At 46.6% G+C, this 18,064-nt stretch overlaps 1 protein-coding gene and 1 long non-coding RNA gene across 2 annotated transcripts in view; one reads left to right on the top strand and one right to left on the bottom strand.

Moving 5' to 3' along the window:
* The window catches only part of LOC135907807 (uncharacterized), a 265,994-nt gene that overhangs the window by 69,118 nt on the left and 178,812 nt on the right, over positions 1–18,064 (bottom strand). The gene's annotated exons all lie outside the window — the stretch shown is intronic.
* The window catches only part of LOC135907802 (lysosomal alpha-mannosidase-like), a 53,125-nt gene that overhangs the window by 2,892 nt on the left and 32,169 nt on the right, over positions 1–18,064 (top strand). The window contains exons 3-10 of the mRNA XM_065439547.1: positions 746–892; positions 3,652–3,848; positions 6,714–6,823; positions 8,812–8,914; positions 11,584–11,628; positions 13,212–13,388; positions 16,064–16,210; positions 17,875–17,935. Coding sequence (XP_065295619.1) covers positions 746–892; positions 3,652–3,848; positions 6,714–6,823; positions 8,812–8,914; positions 11,584–11,628; positions 13,212–13,388; positions 16,064–16,210; positions 17,875–17,935 — 987 coding nt within the window. The remainder of the gene's footprint in view (positions 1–745; positions 893–3,651; positions 3,849–6,713; positions 6,824–8,811; positions 8,915–11,583; positions 11,629–13,211; positions 13,389–16,063; positions 16,211–17,874; positions 17,936–18,064) is intronic.

The following is an 18,064-nucleotide window of genomic DNA, read 5'->3' as shown; positions in this document are numbered from 1 at the left end:
AGCGCAGCTCCTAGGCCCCCGTTCCTGTGGCGAGCTTCGGCGTAGGCGTCGTGCCTCGTAACCAAGCGAACGAGCACAGTGAAGGATGAGAGGGAACGCGGAGCGTAGCGGGAGATGAAAGACGGCGATAGCGAAAAGAACGTGAGGAGGAAAGCGGAGGAGGAGGGTATGGCGAAAGCGTGACAAGAAAAGCGTAGTGTCGCGCAAGACGGGCTTTGCAGCGACGATGGCTACGAGATGGCGCCAGCGTAGCGCGCGTCGTCGGTGTGGAAACAAAGCGCTGCATGAGTGGATGTCTATTTGCGGCGTCTGCTGTGAATCGCGCCCACGCTTCATCCCCGCGCTGCCTCTCTAGATCTGCAGATTAGCGAGGCAGTCGCGCCACACTTCGCTCCGTTTGCAACGTGGCGCGCGAGATAGATTTCCCGCGCCAGCTAATATATCGCGAAATAAAAACACGCACATAGCTGCGCTCAGATTTCGCATTAGGAAGTATCGTAATCGTCCGTGAATTTTTTTTTTCCTCGTGCGTGGGTGACCACTGAATCTGCGGCATAACTCCTTCTCGCTGTCTGAGAGATTTGGGGGCTGATGAATGTGGCGCAGATCCTCACATACCCTTATGATCTTTTGTTGCACCTTGCATAGGTAATGGGCTTCCAAGCCACCCTTAACGCATTCAAAGGAAAATAATACAGCTGTCCTCTTTCTGTCCAACATCGGTCCGGCTTGGCACCACCGGCAGTGCAAATGATCTACAACGGCGCGACGAGAGCTCTGTGGGACAAGCCCAGCCGACGCTACGTGTCAGCGGAGAACGTATTCTTTTCGCGCTGGTGGTACGAGCAGTCGGTCGACATGCGAAGAAAGGTTCGAAGTATGGTGCAGTCAGGTACGTTCTTCGTCTTGGCCTTTATTAATTCATACTGCCCCAATATTTATTTTATTTTGCCGAATAAACTTTCGAAAAACGCCTGCGGCGGAAGCAGCACTTCTGCCTTTTCGGATCGATGGCTTACAGGGCGTGAATTTGATTTACAAATCGCAACGTTCATATGAATGATTAGTACATTACCGCTCGTAAACTATTTATTTATTTATTTATTTATTTATTTATTTATTTATTTATTTATTTATTTATTTATTTATTTATTTATTTATTCATTCATTCATGTACGCTTGCAGCCACTGAAGAATCTAGCTCAGTCGGTAGTACAGTTATAAGCATTTAGCGGAAATCTGTAGAAAGGCGATATTTTCTATATATTGGTCCTCGAAATTAAATAGAAACTGGAACAAGATTCTAACGTATATCCTCGCGTTAAGTGCGGAAATTGAAATATTTTGAATGATCATTCCATTTCGTAGCGCATTTCGGGGACGGATATTTCTAAACAGCGGCTTATCTTCGGATTTCTGATAAATAGAGGTCACTTCATTACTGTCTCCTTTAATTCCAGAATTTCAACATGTCATCTTAAAGTTAATCATAAAATCTTCAATTGCAATTCTCATTAGCCATCGGAATAATGCGACTTATCTTGCAAGTCATGTTTGTCTATTCAACTTATTCGACTCAGTCGGCAACACTGAACTTTTTTTTTTCTAGTCGGGAGGATTTCTGACAAGGCATGAATAATAAGATTAATTTATTTTACTTTACATAATGGTATGGTAAGAAAGAGTAAGAAATGACAAGCTGCCTCAGTAAGACATAAAAAATATAGGCAATCTCTCCTCTGGCACTACTCTGAACTATACAAACACGAATAGCTTACTTCGCGTAGATAATTGCGTGGCAAAGTGCACATTTGTGCAAAGTGCAAAAACAGCTATCCTGCTGGACAATCTTATAAGCTTAATCTAGGCGCCTGTGAAGTACATAAAAACGCTTATCGTTGCCCCTCCCATATCAAGTTATCTCAATGCATAAACAACTAAAATGCGCGTCTCGATAGTGTAGACGTTTGAACGGGACTACTATACGCGGATAAGTTCCAAACAAAAGCTCGCAATTTTCATATGTTGAATGCATTCAAATCGTAGCACTCCACGGTTAAATAAATGTTTTCGTATGTCGAAATTGCGTTCAGAAGTTTACAATTCAACGTTCGCTTAAATCGTTGCATTGCGGGTGCTTTCTGTTCTGAAAGAATTCTCGTGTCCCCGACTCACAAAAATGATTTCTCTGTTCTGCTCACCACAGTGCGACATTCATTACATTCCACTTTATGTGAGCTAGACATTGCGTACCGCTTTAAGACGATTATACCGCATGGTGTTCGCATTTAAAAAAAATATGCTCGGACTATAGACTCGTCGGTCATCCGCGCTGCAAACCGCAAGGGCCCTGAAGCACTTTTTGAAGACGACTGACCTCTGCAATCGCCTTTGATAGCGCAGTGAACGATGTTATATGCATGCGTGCGCGGCACTTGTTCTTCCTTCTTCATTTCCTTTTCGGTCCGCTTCTCCCTTACACCAGTGTAGGGTAGCGAACCAGCTGCAACCTGCGTTTCGTCTGCTTTCTTTCTCGCCCTTTCTACTCAATCGACAGCTTCCACAGGAAAATACACTTGAACACCATGGGTCACTCTATTTGTGCACTGTTCGCGCACGAAGCTGCTACAAAAACGTCAATCAACTGAGCTATTAACGCGATACCGTTAAGGACCCCGTGTCGCGGAAAATCTGGCATCGGCGCTCGGCGTCCAGCGTCGGACGTCGTTTCGACGAAAGGAAATTCGAACCACCCATACTCAGGCCCTCCATGTGGCGCAAGGAAGTTAGCGTACTAACTGAATTTCTGAAGCTAAAATACGTAAAAAAAATCGTAAAGTACGACGTACGCAAGCCTGCTAACATGATAGCGTCATATTGTAATTTGGCTATACGAGAAAACGTAATTCTATTTGTAATGTAATGCGTAATAATGTTGTAATGTAATGCGCCTCCTCCGAATTGCGGCCCATGCCAGAGGCCGCGTTTCTACCACAAAGCCCGCCTTCGTGCATAGCGTTCGCGGCCAGCGTTTCCCGGTAAACATTATGGCTACATGCGCTCCAGTTGCCGGGAAGCGTGAGAAGCAGTCAGAAATCTTGGAATGCTATCACGTTCCACACTAAAAAGCGAAGCTTAAGCGTCCTCCAAAACTTTTTGTTCATGGCTAAGGCACGTTTGGAAAGTGAACTGAGCAGACGAGACAGAAGGGAGAGAAGACACGTGACATAACTTGTCTTGCATCACTTCAGCCTCGCATTTCCTAATTTCAGCCGTTAAATTATTCCGATAGTTACAACAGAGGCGTTGGCAGTGTTCCTCTATAAACGCTGAACAGTATCGTGTGCGCCGTACCTCAGTATCTCATAGTGCGGCGTATTTTTCGCCACGTTGAGGCCCTGTAATGGCAGAGCTCTTATTTATTTTCCCACTTCCACTCCTTCTGTCCTTTACTATCCGAGGTTTGGCAAACGTGGCGCAATCCAGCTAAACCACACTGCCTTTCCTGTGTCTCTTTCCCCTCTCTCTCATACAGGCGCACTCTTTATGCCTACGACATTCTATCATAGGACGACTCCTCGCGTCTCTTTCTCCCTCTCTCTCTCTCTCGCATGCAGACGCACTCTTTATGCCTACGACATTCTATCACAGGACGACTCCAGTTCGTTGGCGGCGGATGGGTCCAAAACGACGAGGCGGTGACCCACTACACGGCCATCATTGACCAGATGACGCTGGGACTGCGCTTCCTCAACGACACGTTCGGTCCCGACTGCGGCGTGCCCAGCGTAGCCTGGCAGGCCGACCCCTTTGGACACAGCATCGCGCAGGCGGCACTTTTCGCCAGGGTTGGGCGCTTCAATCGATCCGTTGCCGCGCCGAACGCATCAATGTTTCGCATGGTTATCAGTTATGGAGATAACTATATATAACTAAATATGGAGATGACTATATATAACTACATATAGGGATAAGATAAAGCAATTTTAATGGAAGGTCGCAAGGCTGAAATGAACTTTTGAAAATGGTACATAATCCTTAAAATGTATAGAAAAAAGTACCTACGTCATTATAGTTTAAAGCCAGAGAGAGGTTTTTTGTGTAATTTCCTAGGAGAGAAAGGTTCGGCGGTGCAGAAAGTTATATTTACTTAATATCTTCAACTGCTAGCGGCTGATCCGGTTAGGCAAGGGTCACTGCTTCGGTCCCTGATTCTATTCTTGGAACAAGATGAATTCCCTCTTCTTTTTTAAGTGTGAAGCTGTCTTTCTGGGAACGAGGGAGACAGCTCGCTGTACCTCCGCATTATTCTATAAGACGATGGCCTTATTATGCCCTTAGCATTCTTTGCCTATTTCAGGCACTTTGAGGGCATCGATTTACCTAACGTCTTACGCCAACCCAGTGGGCCAAGTTTACTATCTTGGGCCGCTAGGTCGTAGTCGTGATGCCGACGCGTTCGTTGCATCATCGTCACCCTAGCTTCGCCATCCCATTCCTGCCACGTTCCCGGTAACCGACGGAACCTAAACAGACCCATATGCATATTTAACGGAAGTAACTCTAGAGGCTGGTCGTCCAGTTCAAGTTATAGGTAGGCCTTAGACAATTCGAGGAATACGAACACAGTTCCTCCTACAAGAGAGGCAGATATGTCCTCCGGAAGAGACAGGGGATAATGACCTTGCTCAATGGCCTTCATTAACAGTGACTATGCAGTCACCACATATCTTGATTACTGAGCCACTTTTCTTTTGTAGGTGCAGAGCCCTCCATAGTTCGCTTAGCGTGGTCGAAAAAAAAGAAAAACATTTCGTGCTTATCGCTACACCGCTGCTGAAATACTGCAGAACGATCGCGTTTTGATGTCTACGTCGTTCAATGTAACACTTGTCACAGTTAAATTCCTGGTATTTAAGAAAGAAGTGCAAATTGGCCTTCTCCTAAAAACCTACTAAAAGCCTCTTAAAAACCTCTTAAAGACCAGGCAATTTACTGTGGCAAGTGTTAGACTGAAAGACATAGACTCCTAAATGTGATCCTTCTGCAAAATTTCGCGCAGAACAGGGCAGTGGCCAGCACAAAACCTTTCTTTTTCGAACACGCTAAGCGAAATATGTAGGACCTTGTATACTATAGGGGCTTCGCCAATGTGCTGCGCGTCACGTGGTATATAACACCGGCCTTCTTGAATTTCGACAACTATCCTATCATCTGTTCTCGTTAGTCGTGTGGTACACGTCGCGCTTTACAGAAAACGTGGTTCGCATTCTGCCTCATGCGAACACTGCCCCCGAACCCTGTAACTGCACCATATCCGGGCTCGAATACATCAAAGTACTGTTCCTTCAATCATTTACCGATTCTGAAGCTGACGTTGCTAGGACAGCCTCAACATTTAGAACTACTTCGTGCAGATATTGCGCTGCATTGCGCAAGTTGACTTTAATATTGGCCAACCAGTCACGCCCAAGAAGCGCAGGCATGCGCACACTCTTTTAATAGAGAGTTTTAGTTTAGGCGACGCGAGCGGCTTGCGTATGCAAGAACTAGGCGCCACGGTACTGCGCATGCGCAGACCACTGCATCTGAGTATGCGCATGCGCAGTACCATCGCCCCTAGTCCATGCGTACGCAAGCCGCTTGCGTCCCGCAAAACTAAAACTAATGTATGGCAATGCCCAACGGGAGGTGATAGCTTTGATTTCAGTAGCTCCCATGTACCTTCACAACGCCTCTAACGATAACTGCCGTGCCATTATACACGGCAAGCTTGACTCGCTGCTCGCTATACATTAAGTTTGGGAAATGTTCTATGATCCCTCCCCTGCCGAAAACTTACACCAGTAGCGAGGTAGAATAAACTTGGTTACCGCAATATTAGCTCTTTGTTTGTCTGGTTGAGCTCTGCGCCACCAGATGGCGTCAACGTAGAGGCCTATCGCGGTTGCGTCTCCACTCATCCAGCAAAACGCCCAGTCCGCTTGCGTTTACCGCAATACTGAACACGCTAGAATTGCTAATGTTCTCGCCCACCTATATGCAGTACGAGGGTACGCAGTAAACTCTAACGATAAAGAAAGCTTAGATATAGCGAGAAGGTTCATCGCTCTGCTCCCCTCGCTTTTGTTAACCCCGGCTTGGCCCAGTGTGAATACTTCTACTTCACACTTATCCGGATAATGCAAATAGGCTAAACATTCCCAACGTGCGTTGCAAGTGATCACTTATTGGATCGGCTGCTTCTAAAAGCTATACAATAGATAAAATTCTGTTATGCAGAACATCGGAAGCTTTCAAATTCGAAAAGATCAACGCGGAAAGGGCTCTCGTGATGCACTACTGCGCATCAGGATTAGCACTGCACGTTGCCTTGTCACATCATTATCATAATCGACATCTTATATCTCTCCTCTCTCTCTCTTCATCCCCTGACCCCTTCCCCCAGTGCAGGGTAGCAAACCGGACGTGCGTCTGATTAACTTCCCTGTCTTTCCTGTCTTCTATTTCGGTCTCTCTCTCTCCCTCTCTCTCTTATTTGTGCTCTTCGTAAGAACCAAGGCTTCTCCAAGAAATTTTCAAGCGTGCCTTAAATGACCTGGCTCCGTGCAATTCTTGCGCTTCTCACATAAGGAGCATCCTTTTAAAATGTTCGCTCATATTTACTGAAACTTATCGCTCTACAGACTCACTGCGCGTTCGTCTCGTTGCAGATGGGCTTCAGCAGCGCCATGATCGGCCGCATATCGTGGGACACCAAGAAAAACTTGCAGGAGGAACGTGCCATGGAGTTTCTCTGGGAGGCCGACAGCCCTCAACAGGGAAAGTATCTGATTTATTCTATACAATGGCATCAGAAAGCCAACTACAGTAACACTTCGGACGGCGTGGAAAGCCTGGTTGAAAGTAGTGGAGAGAGAGAGAGAGCTCTTTATTGAAATACGGATACATCTGTGGCGTATACGTAGGCGCCTGCCTGCTACTCTGCTTAGGGAAGGGGATCGGGTGCAGAAAGACCCTAGGAGAAGGAGGGCGGGAAAGAGAAGAAAAACGAGAGAAAATATTTGATCATAGTAAAGATATTGCACTTATTCAAATGTTAAATTTTTGCACGGATGCTACTCGATAGTGCTGATATAAAGGAGCCTCCGTGACAATTGTCAGATTTGAAATAGGAGCGGAAGTGTTCCAAAGCGCTGGCAAAAGTGACCGGTTTTGATAACAAACCTGAAAAAAAATTGCGCGGATCCCAGGCACTGTGGAAATCGACGTCGTGGGAAGCGTTTAGCAGGCAGCCGGCTATACAGCCTTGTTTGGGCTTCCGCAAAGCGTTACTAGCTCGACCGATGTGTTGGTGTAAATCCGGGATTTGTGTGTGTGTGACGCGAGTACTGTCAACTACAATTAGCGCGTGTGCGTGACGACAGTGGCAAGACGAAGACAACCATGACGAAGGTCGCAAAATTTTCACGAACAATCGAATTCATGTGAACGAGCGGCATGTAGGTGCGAAATGGGTAAGAGACGAAGAATCCAAGTTGCCCAGTGACGGCAGCGCGTGGTATCGGTCACTCGGAGGTCACGAACGGGTGACTCGACGGCGATACCCTGAAGCCCGTGTCCGTTCATAGCCATTCGGACGAGTGGCCTCGTGCACGGCCGCCACAGGCGCAGCTGTAGCCGGAGTAGAACGCCGCCTCCCCTCTCTCCCTTTCCCCGGTGCTTCGCGCGCGACGGAAGACGACGCGCTTGCCTCGGCCGAGCCGTGGTTACGGCGCCATAGAGTCATTCGACATAGCGTTGTCGTATTCAGACTCTACGCGCACAACGAAAGAGCAGATTTTGATGCATGATTAAGCGTCCTGGTAACGAGGAGAAGGGCTGTGAAAGCTTTGGGAGGACCGAGGAGGCGGCGCCCTTGTTTCCCCGACGCTTGGAAATCGCGCCTGGGAAACTTGATTTTCAAAAGCTGTTTCAACGAATGCAGTCACCACCCGGTGTCCAGCTTCCGAGATGCAGGGACGTTCTCACTCGTGCCACCTGGCTCGAGCGCAGGCTGAACGCGAGAATCAGAAGCGAGAGTCGGATTACTAAGCTGGAATGGCGATGCAATGACCGTCACGGCATCACGAGCAAGAAATTGCAGCCACTGGTCCAAGTTAGTGCACAACTTGGCCCACTAGGGCGGCATAAGTTCCTACCACGGTGATAACGTCATGACTGACATGATGTACTTCTTGATGTGTTTTCTTGGAGCAAAAAATGCGGCATGAGATGCTGCATTTTTACGATTTTTTTTTTGTCTTCTCGAGGACTACAAATTTTATGCGTTTTTCGTTTTTGTGTAACTATATTTCCTTATTGTACCAACTTCACTATGTATTTATGTGCCTATTTACTTGTTTCCATGACTACGAATGCTGTCCCTTTTCTGCCTTGTATTGCTGGGATGTGGGGCCAGCCAAGCTGCATTTATGTCGCAGCTTTTTTCTCGCATTCCACACCACACATTGTATCTTTGTCTCATGTATGAATATGTAAACATTGAATCACTGTGGTGAAATAAACTCCAACTCCAACATGCGTGCGTGCATATGTCATGCAATTTATGTCATTATTGTTATGCATGCCGTGGACATTCATGGAACTCGTGCGGAAAACCTCATATTTAGGTGCATCTTAAATAAACTTCGAATTAATCCATAGTGTCCCACGAGGGCGCGCCTCATAATCAGCCTCGTAGTCCTGGCCCCTAATACCACAGAATTTAATTTTATTGATGGTAACTTGAGCGGCCTTCTCTGCTCCAGGGGGTGACGGTGGCCACATCTTCACCTGGGTGCCCGAGCGCTATTATGAAACACCGCCGGGCCTCTGCTTCGCCTGGCCACCGAAAGACTGCACCCGAGAAGAGGTGAGGAGGTCTGTGTTCTTCCGCCTGTCGTCAAGTGCGCACCAGTTAGATTGAAGCTGTTGTTGAGACTAGAACTTTCGGTATATGCTGCTCCCATACTATTAACCTGATCGCTCCTAGATTCCATCTGTCAGCGGAAATTTATAGCAAATATTTTCCACTCACATAAGTGGAACGGGGTTGCACAAAAGTTTGCAAAATATAGTGCACAACTGTACATATATTTTGTTTTATTTGTATAATCACAGATAATGAATACCTGGAACTTAGTTCCAAGGAAATAGTCACTAGTTACCGGAACACTGTTCGACATGTTTGTACTACCTGCTATCTGCAACACTACGCCAACCAAGTATAAAAAGAATAACGATTTAAAATCAAGTAGGGTGCCGACAGGTGGAGTAGCACAGTGCGTCATAAAAGTTACAAACATCCTTGTTTGTAACTTTATACCATAGAAAGGGATTAGGTATGCGGAATGATGCCGCGCAAAATGGACCCAAATGGTCAGTTCGTCGAAGATAAAACAAAGAAAATACGGGCGCTAAATACGCTTCACAATTTCCTTCTCCATGGTTTCACGTCGATGCCGCTTTACGAAGTTGTCGAGGAGCTTAGGAAAGCAGGGAGAAACAGCGGGGAGCTTGTGCGGCGAAAGCTTCCCGTCTGACGTTGCCTTTCCCCCTGCATTATACGCGAGAATTGCGTATTCTGTATATGTGATGCAGACCACTTAAAGGGGCCCCTAAACACTTTTCGAACTCATCGCAGAATGGCCCTGCTGTTCAAGGACGTCGTCTCATGAATCTCACCCGGCAAAACCTTTTTTCGAATCCTTCAACTATAAGTGGAGTTATAAGCACCGATACCCACCTTTCTCTCTTCGTATCCGCTAACGCACTGGAAGGTACAAAATGGAGAAGCCAAGAGAGCGAAGCCCCGGCCAGAAGTCGAGTGTCGCGACGGCGAAAGCGCTCGTCGAGGCACCTGGTGGCGGCCGCGGCAGGCTAAGCTACGTGGCACGCCGCTGCCATCTCGCAGGCCACGCTCAGCTGACGCAGTTACGCGCATTGCAAAGATGAAATAATATTATTGCGATAGCAATCATACGGACACTCCATGCGTATTTCTGCTGTCGGCGTCGGGGTCGCCATCGCCGTGAGGTTCCCGCGTAAAGTCCAAGGGCGATAACGCAGTCTCTGTGCGCTCTACGCTGTACGTGCGAGTGAAAGCGTGCGAGTGGAGCCGACGATGGCGGCTCAACTTCTCCCACTCGAAAGGGACGAAAACGGGGAGGAAGCGCGCCGTCTTCCGTCGCGCGCGAAGCACCGGGGAAAGGGGAGAGAGAGAAGGCGGCGTTCTACTCCGGCTACAACTGCGCATGTGGCGGTCGTGTCCTGAGAGGGATCTGCGTTGGGGGGCAGAGTCCAAGTGGTAGCTCGTTGCTTCGTGCGTGCTGTGTGGTAAAACTTTGTCGTATTTACGCTCGTTGCTTCGTGCGTGCTGTGTGGTAAAACTTTGTCGTATTTACGCGCCGAAACCACGATCTGATTATGAGGCACGCCGCAGTGGGGGACTACGGAAATTCGGACTACCTCGGGTTCCTTAACGTGCACTTAAAGCTAAGTACACGCGCGTTTTCGTATTTCGACCCCATCTAAGTGCTGTGCGTTCTCGGCGCTCACGTTGCGTTGAAGCGACGGACAGCACGAATATGACTTCGCTCGCTGCTCCTGCCGCGTTTCCTCACGCCAGCGTTTTGACAGAGAGCTTCCGCCGTCATCGAGTGATATGTGCTCGTGCTTGCTTGTGCGCGCATGACACCGTGCTTGTTGATTTAGTTAATATGCCTATGTTTACAAGTTTGTACAGCCGATAAAACTACTATCATAGCTTCGTATAGCTGACCACTCATTTGCTATAGCAATCAATGATTCGCTTTTCGTGCGAAACTGCGTCTTTCTTCTGTCGTTTTGAGATTGCAGAGATGTGTACACTTTCTTTTAATTTATTTAATTCAAAATTGGCAATTCTTTATTACTGAGAATGCTCTCGCGTTCATTAAATCAGCCACTAGCGTTGGTGGGGCCAGCTGCTTATGACGACGCTGCATGGCGGCACTGCGGAAGCGAGAGCAAGCGACCTCTTGTTGTTTTAGCTACGAGATTGAAAATTCCCTGCTGTATACGCAGTGCAGTATAATTTGATTCCCGTTCTCCCTGCAGCCTCTAAGATGGATCGGCAACGCTTTCTTATACTTTTTTGAAAGCATGTTTGAGGACCTGTTTAAGAACTTGAATGTCAGTAGTTGGTTAGACTGAACATATCCCCGCGCTGTATATCGTATTCGAACCTACTTCCTGCTGCCATTGCGAACACTTCATCGAACTGCTTGATCACTGTACCGCTTTTGGTTACACTCTATTTGTGCAACTACTTTGTGATGCTTTAAAAGCATTTCGTTCAATGTATACTTTGCTGTATTCCTTCGCTTTCATTTATTGTATTACATTCAGCTTGGCTTAATTTCTTGCGTTTTCATATGTTGTCAGACCTACGCCATAATTGCCCTTCCCTTCCGCTCCACCAGCGATGGGGCTACTTGGCTGTATTTGTATCCAAATTGATGAATAAGCAAATTACATGTTTTTTGTGTGTGTGTCACACAGGTGGAACGTAGTCCGAACGTTCTCGTGGAGTACGCACAATCACAGGTAAGTGCAGCTCACGATAATTGCCACTAAAAGGCGTGGATGAGTTACCACAAACTTTGCCCGCAAATAATAATAATAAACCTGAAGATCATATGCGCCCTTGAAACGCTACGGAATGTTGCGCTTAAAGAAAGTCCTGTTGTTTATGTTACTAATTGTTTTTTATTTGTTTATCCTGCGATAAAATTTCGGTACACACTTCATCGCGTTCCTTAAATGTTCCACTGAGTGAATAGAACATGCTTGCAAAAAAGAATAAGCTTATTAAATGGAACCCATTTACACCGAATGCCCTTCATCAGTTCGGTTCTTTCTTCTGTCGAGCTTGGAACTTTTATTCGCATATCACCCCTAATATCCTCTTTTAAACAGAAGTTCCAGTAAGTGGCACATATCCGCAAAAGTGTTCCTCTTACTAAGTGGCACTTATGTGGAACAAAATTGGGAGTGTAAAAAGCCGCTGCTCGCTTCTATCCCAGGACAAACCGGGCTCCCTGTAGACGCAAAAACGTGCCCTTCGTGGTGACTGAGCCTGTAGAAGCGATTTAAGGTAATAAAGACAGTCCACACAATACAGTGACGCTACCTTCTGACGTAAAGGTACAGGTAGAACTATTTCTGTCCACACACGCATCCCACCGCTCTCGCCTGATGCTAATCAGCGACGCGACGCTTAAGAAGGTAGACTGCGAAGGCGCTCAGGCTGTCGTGCACCATCGTGGCTGCGAATTCAGCGACAGCCTCGTTAGAAACTAAGCGGTCGGAAGCAAGTCAACGAACGTTGACGCTTGACAATTGGCACAACTGAAAGTTCGATACTTCAGATATGCAATTTGCGTATAGCATATGCGCCGATCTCAGGACATCTTGGAATGTGAATTTTATGCACCTTGGAGACCAGTATAAATAAATTTAGGCAATCTAAGACAGCTCTTCGTTGCCTATGCACTGCGGCCCTCCACCTTGCCGGGACTGCGCCGAACTCATGATTTGACTCGGTATCGACATAAAGCCCACGTGCCGAAGTGGACTTTGCCAGAAAAACTGCATGGATTCAAAACCTCTCACTGTGGAAAACGTCGTTTTACCGTGGCTACTGGTGCCACCAACTCAGAAAGTAATAGCTGCCTTTCTGCCGTCTATGAAGTCGAGAGACCTCACTGAGTCACTGTAGTTTCGACGCGCACCTACGTACAAAGCACCGCCCTCATTGTATATTTCTTTTTTTTTCACGTTTCTCGCCATTCATTCCATAACTCCCTTTCCCCCGCGTAGGGTAGCAATCCTGTGTCGTACTTGTCTCCCTATCTTCGCTTCTCTTTTCTTCATCTCTCTTTCTTGGTCAAGACTTTGTATACTTATTCTGCAGGCTTCTTGCGACCAATACATGGACTGCGCCTGCGCACCTGGTGGTAACATAGATTTTTGGGACGTGTAAGAGAGAGAGAGAGAGAGAGAGAAGACAGGAAAGGCAGGGAGGTTAACCAGACGCACGTCCGGTTCGCTACCCGGCACTGGGGAAGAGGGTGTGGGGATCAAGAAAGAGAGAGAGAGAACGGTTTCGCACGAATGCATGAATGCAGGCAAAAGTATACACCAACGACACAGTGGCGGTGATGGCCGGATGCGACATGTGCTTCACCTACGCTGAAAAACAATTCGAGAGGCAAGAAGAAGTCTTGGCGAGGGCGATTCCAATAGCCGGAAAGCAGAATCCACAAGTCCACGTGGTCTACTCGACGCCGGCGTGCTACGCACAGGTGAGTGAAACGTTTCGTTGTCTAGAGCTGCCATTGAGAGCCTGTCTCGAACAGGGCCCAATAGCACGCAAGAGATTGAGACATTAAATGTTGTGCAATGCCCACTAAAATGTCGCCAATTCATATGGAATTTACCTCCTTCACTGTGGCAGCAGAAGGCTGACGCGCGGTGGCACAACGCTGACGATATTTCTGCAGTTTTTTTTTCTTTTTTCTTCAAATCGCTACCGTTGTCGTCTCGTAAATGTAGTTCTGCGTTTTACAATGGCGGCATCGGAAATGGCCCAAAGCTAAAGCTTTCTCGTAACCAAACAGGAGTGTCTTTTCATTTGGTTACACCCCACACCAGCATAGACGAAAACGGCAAATAACAGGATGGATGGATGGATGGAGTAACTTTATAGAAAGGTCCTGCGAGCTACGGGGCGCAAGGTCCCACAGAGTGGGCTACTCCCACGTTGGGACCGGAAGTTGTAACTTCCTGGAAGCATCGTGGGCTCGCTGGATAGCCCAGAGCTGCTCCGCCAGGTCCGTGCTGCGTAATGCGTATTGAAGCCTGGCGGAGTCTTGGAGGAAAGCATATAAAAGCGATCCCTCCATGGGGAACACGAGGAAGGGAACAGGAACAGCGACAGGAGGAACATCAACGTCCGTAGTGACGTCGCTAATTTATCACCCGAATAGCAATTGTCATTTCTTTATTTGCTTTTGGTTATTTCATGCGGAAAGTTTCAATTAATTATTAAAACCTGCCGGTAATCAAAGTTACATTGACCCAGTAAAGCTCCTGAGACCAGCACCATTCCTGTGATATTCGTCCTGGCGGTGTACCACAACCATATCATAAACTGTGTACCTCTAGCACAAGTCTTGCTCCACAATAGCTGTAGCGATAACTCAAGAGAACATGTAATCAAATCACGACTAACTGCATTAAGTGACGAAGTTTTTAGTACAAAGAGCTTCATTGCAAATTGGATATTTTCGTTAATAGCTACTCCGCCCGGCGTTCCTGAAGTGACTGTATGATTAACGGCGTCGAAAAGAATGGAAGTAGGTGGACTGTTAGGTGAAGGATAGTAAGTGGCCTTCTCCACTGTAATATTAGCTGGTTGTGATCGTGAGCCTGAACCCAATGGATTTATGAATTTCTTCGCGTACGCGTTCTTTTGGGGACCTTGTTTCAGCTGCTTCGGAGAGTTCTGCGAACCGGTGTAGATCTGAGCGGTAATAAAGTAGGTCATCGTGTATGGATGGCTGACGTAACCTGTTAATGATAGCTTCGCGATGCATGATATAGAATTGGCGGATATGTTAACGGTAGTGAAAAACCTTTCTGTAATTAAAGCGGCGGGACTAGATTGAATTCCCTTCAGGTTATTGAAATATAATATAGATATATTCGGCATTCATCTGTTGCATATGTTCAATCATTCCATGGAAGCAGGAAAATACCTTGACACCCTCAAAGTAGCAAAGGTAGTACCAATTTATAAAAAAGGAGATCGTTCTGCCCCAGCAACTATAGACCAATATCTGCTCTGTGCATATTTATTACTTTGTTCGAGAAAATAATTTCTACACGCATGAAGGAATTTTTACGTAAACATATTATTATTTGACCTAACCAGCATGGATAACCATGCTGGTTACCCATGCTACCCATGTTACACGCCGCAGCATGGGTTTTGTCCTCATAGATCTACACCACCTGCAGTTCTTGCATTTACACCATTGATTAATACAGCATTACATAATAATATAACTGCCGTTGTTGAATTTCTAGACTTGAAGAAAGCTTTTGATACGGTTAATCATCTAATATTATTGCATAAACTGTATACATATGGCTTTAGGGGGCGAATATCGTATCTCCTAAATAGTTATATCTCGGAGCTAGCGGAAGCGGTATGTAGTAATTAATAACCTCATGTCAGCCTCACATAGTGTTTTGATGGGCGTTCCTCAAGGTTGAGTCATTGGGCCCGTCTTGTTCTCGCTATACGTCAACGATCGTCCGTCAGTGTTAACGTGCTCGGAAGTTTTATGGTACGCGGATGATACAGCTATTTTTTTTGGGGGGGGGGGGGGCGACTCTATTGAAGAACTGCAGGGCAAAATAAATCAAGAACGCGGTCGTGCCACGAAATTATTCGCGCAGAATAAGCTTACACTTACACGCCGCGTGTCCGTTTAGAACAGTCCGCTCTGCTGCTATAAGGTCTGACGCGTCCGCGGGGCAGCGCGGGCTCGATCACGTGATCTCCAACGTTGGGGTCGCGCTGGAAGACGGCGTCCATCAAGCACCATCCTTTTCGAAAATTACAAATACTCTCGATTTCCTTAATCGTATCTTTGTAGGTGACTCACGAACACTTCCAATCGCAGCACATTTTTTAACTAATAAAATTATGTTCAGTATCTTGTAGAAATTTGTGTGCCATATGTGTCTGCTTATTCGACGATGCTTAGCGTTCTTCGATCAGTGCTATCGAAGGTATTGCACTGGGCTTATCCCAAGGAAAGTGACGAACTCTTTTTTGTTGTGTCACAGAAAGCCGTGAACTGATGCCAGACAATTCGAATAAATCGTGGAAGTCGGCAAGAACGCCATGTATTGCGTTGTAATTGTAGTTGCGATAACGCATACAAAAGGTTTTTTTCTTTTTCTACAGGCGCTTCATGAGGCTTCTCGCACGTGGCCTAGCTTCTCGGACGACTTGCTGCCCTACTCAGATCTGCCGGGGCGTACGTGGACGGGATTTTATACCACGCGACCCAACCTTAAGATGTTCATACGATACGCAAATGGATTCCTCCAAGTAAGCACGAGCTTTTTATTCACTATTATGCCCTCAAGGCTTCGAATAATTCTAAAATTAAGAGTTTTCTTTCAGTACATTTTTTTCACCGTCAGACTCATAAAAAGTGCACAATCTCAGAATAAATTCCGAATTTCTTATTCTTCGGTGAGTTTTGTCAAGTTCAGAGAATGGGCAGTCCATGCGAGAAACTCTCTACAGAGACGGTAAACGTGATAGCATGTCATCTACCAGACTGTAGCACGAAACTACAAGGAAAATGCGTACAAATTGCTCAGGAAAAACAGCTCCACAGTTGAGAAAAATATAGTTGTCCTCAGGGGATTGAATCCGCGACTATCGCCTTTCCGGAGCCGCTGCTCTGTTATCATAGATAAGCGGGAAGCTAGAAAATGGCAGCATGTTAATTAGCCCAAGTGTCATACTCTTTTATCGACTTGCTACTTCGGGTCTCTATAACATGTGGACCTCCGTGGTAAAAGCGATCCTGGGGTAATCGCTTAGTAGTCACACCTTCCTGGCCTTTAGAATATATCAAACGCATTTCTTGAAGCACCCCGTAAAGGAAGTAAGGAAGGTGCCCAGAGCACGCTTTACTTAACCAGACAGAGATATTCATTGTCATAATCTTTCAATCAAGCTCTACAGCCTCAAACGCCAGGACTTCCTTGCGGGAACCGTGGTAGTTCTTGCCAGAAAGCGTGAGAATCGAGTTACGCGAACAGAACGTTGCAATATAAATGAACGATTCGAACTGGAAATAACGGCGCCCAAAAATTGCGGATTCAATACTGCTCGACGAACTTGTCCCCTCTTCCCAGAACCTTCACTGTCCACATCCTAATTAGCCTTGACCTCGGATGGGCGCTCACCTCACGCGCCCTTGCCTGTCGCGATGACCAACAGACCCCGCACCAAGACCATTCGCGGCCTTGGCTATGAGTTTGACTTTATTGAAATTTAGACAATATGCAGTTGTCCAGGTGAACAGGGCTAAAGGTGACACACGTGGTCACCTGACTAGGCCCTAGACACTCTGCAGTCACGCAGGCACAGTTTCGACATGGTGAGTCATGAAGTACAAACAAATTCCTACAGGAAGACTACAGCAATTCACATACAGAAATGTACATACACCGTACATTCAAATCAATCTAATTAAAAACTCATAATAACTACAAGCTTGGCAAAGGCTTCGTAAGCCTTTGCCAAGCTTGCTGAGAGATGCGCATACAATCACATTGTATGAACGCCATGAAGGTAGCACCGTGCTGCTGATTTGCACTGCCGATCAGACATCGATGCCCCTCGGCGATCCTCACAAGCCTAATCCCAGCCAAGTAGACAAAAAAAGACATTCGTTGCTGCTAGAACTCCTCACGCTTTTGTTGACTGCAGCGTAAACGGTGTCGCAACTGGGACCGCTATCCTTTCGATGTTCTCGTACATCTGCTAAAAGAATTACGCACAATTTTATATAAAATGCTCTGCTAATCAGCCTGCACGAAAGAGCCTGAAAGCTCTCTGAGACGGCGCAGGTTCCTAACTATGAATTCACCTGCTAGAACAGTTACCCATATTTATTTAAAAAGAAAAGGAGAGGGAGAGAGACGCTTCAGCCTTTGCACTTTATATTCCGTCTAACACTGAATTTCGTTCCGCAGGCCTGCAAGCAGCTCTCTCTCTATGGTCGACAGGACGCCTCTGAGAGAGCAAGGGAGTTGGGTAAGCAGATGCCCTTTTGACTCACTCTGTCACTTTAAGCACCCCTAAAGCGTATCTACTGCCAGCGTGCGCGTGTGCATAAATGACACTTGAACATCGTTATGAACAGTAAAACCCTAATGGAATGTG

Source organism: Dermacentor albipictus, chromosome 6 (genome assembly GCF_038994185.2).
Source record: "Dermacentor albipictus isolate Rhodes 1998 colony chromosome 6, USDA_Dalb.pri_finalv2, whole genome shotgun sequence".
In the NCBI taxonomy this organism is placed as follows: Eukaryota; Metazoa; Arthropoda; class Arachnida; order Ixodida; family Ixodidae; genus Dermacentor; species Dermacentor albipictus.
The sequence above is the reverse complement of the archived record's forward strand: the minus strand, read 5'-3'. Positions and strand labels throughout refer to the sequence as shown.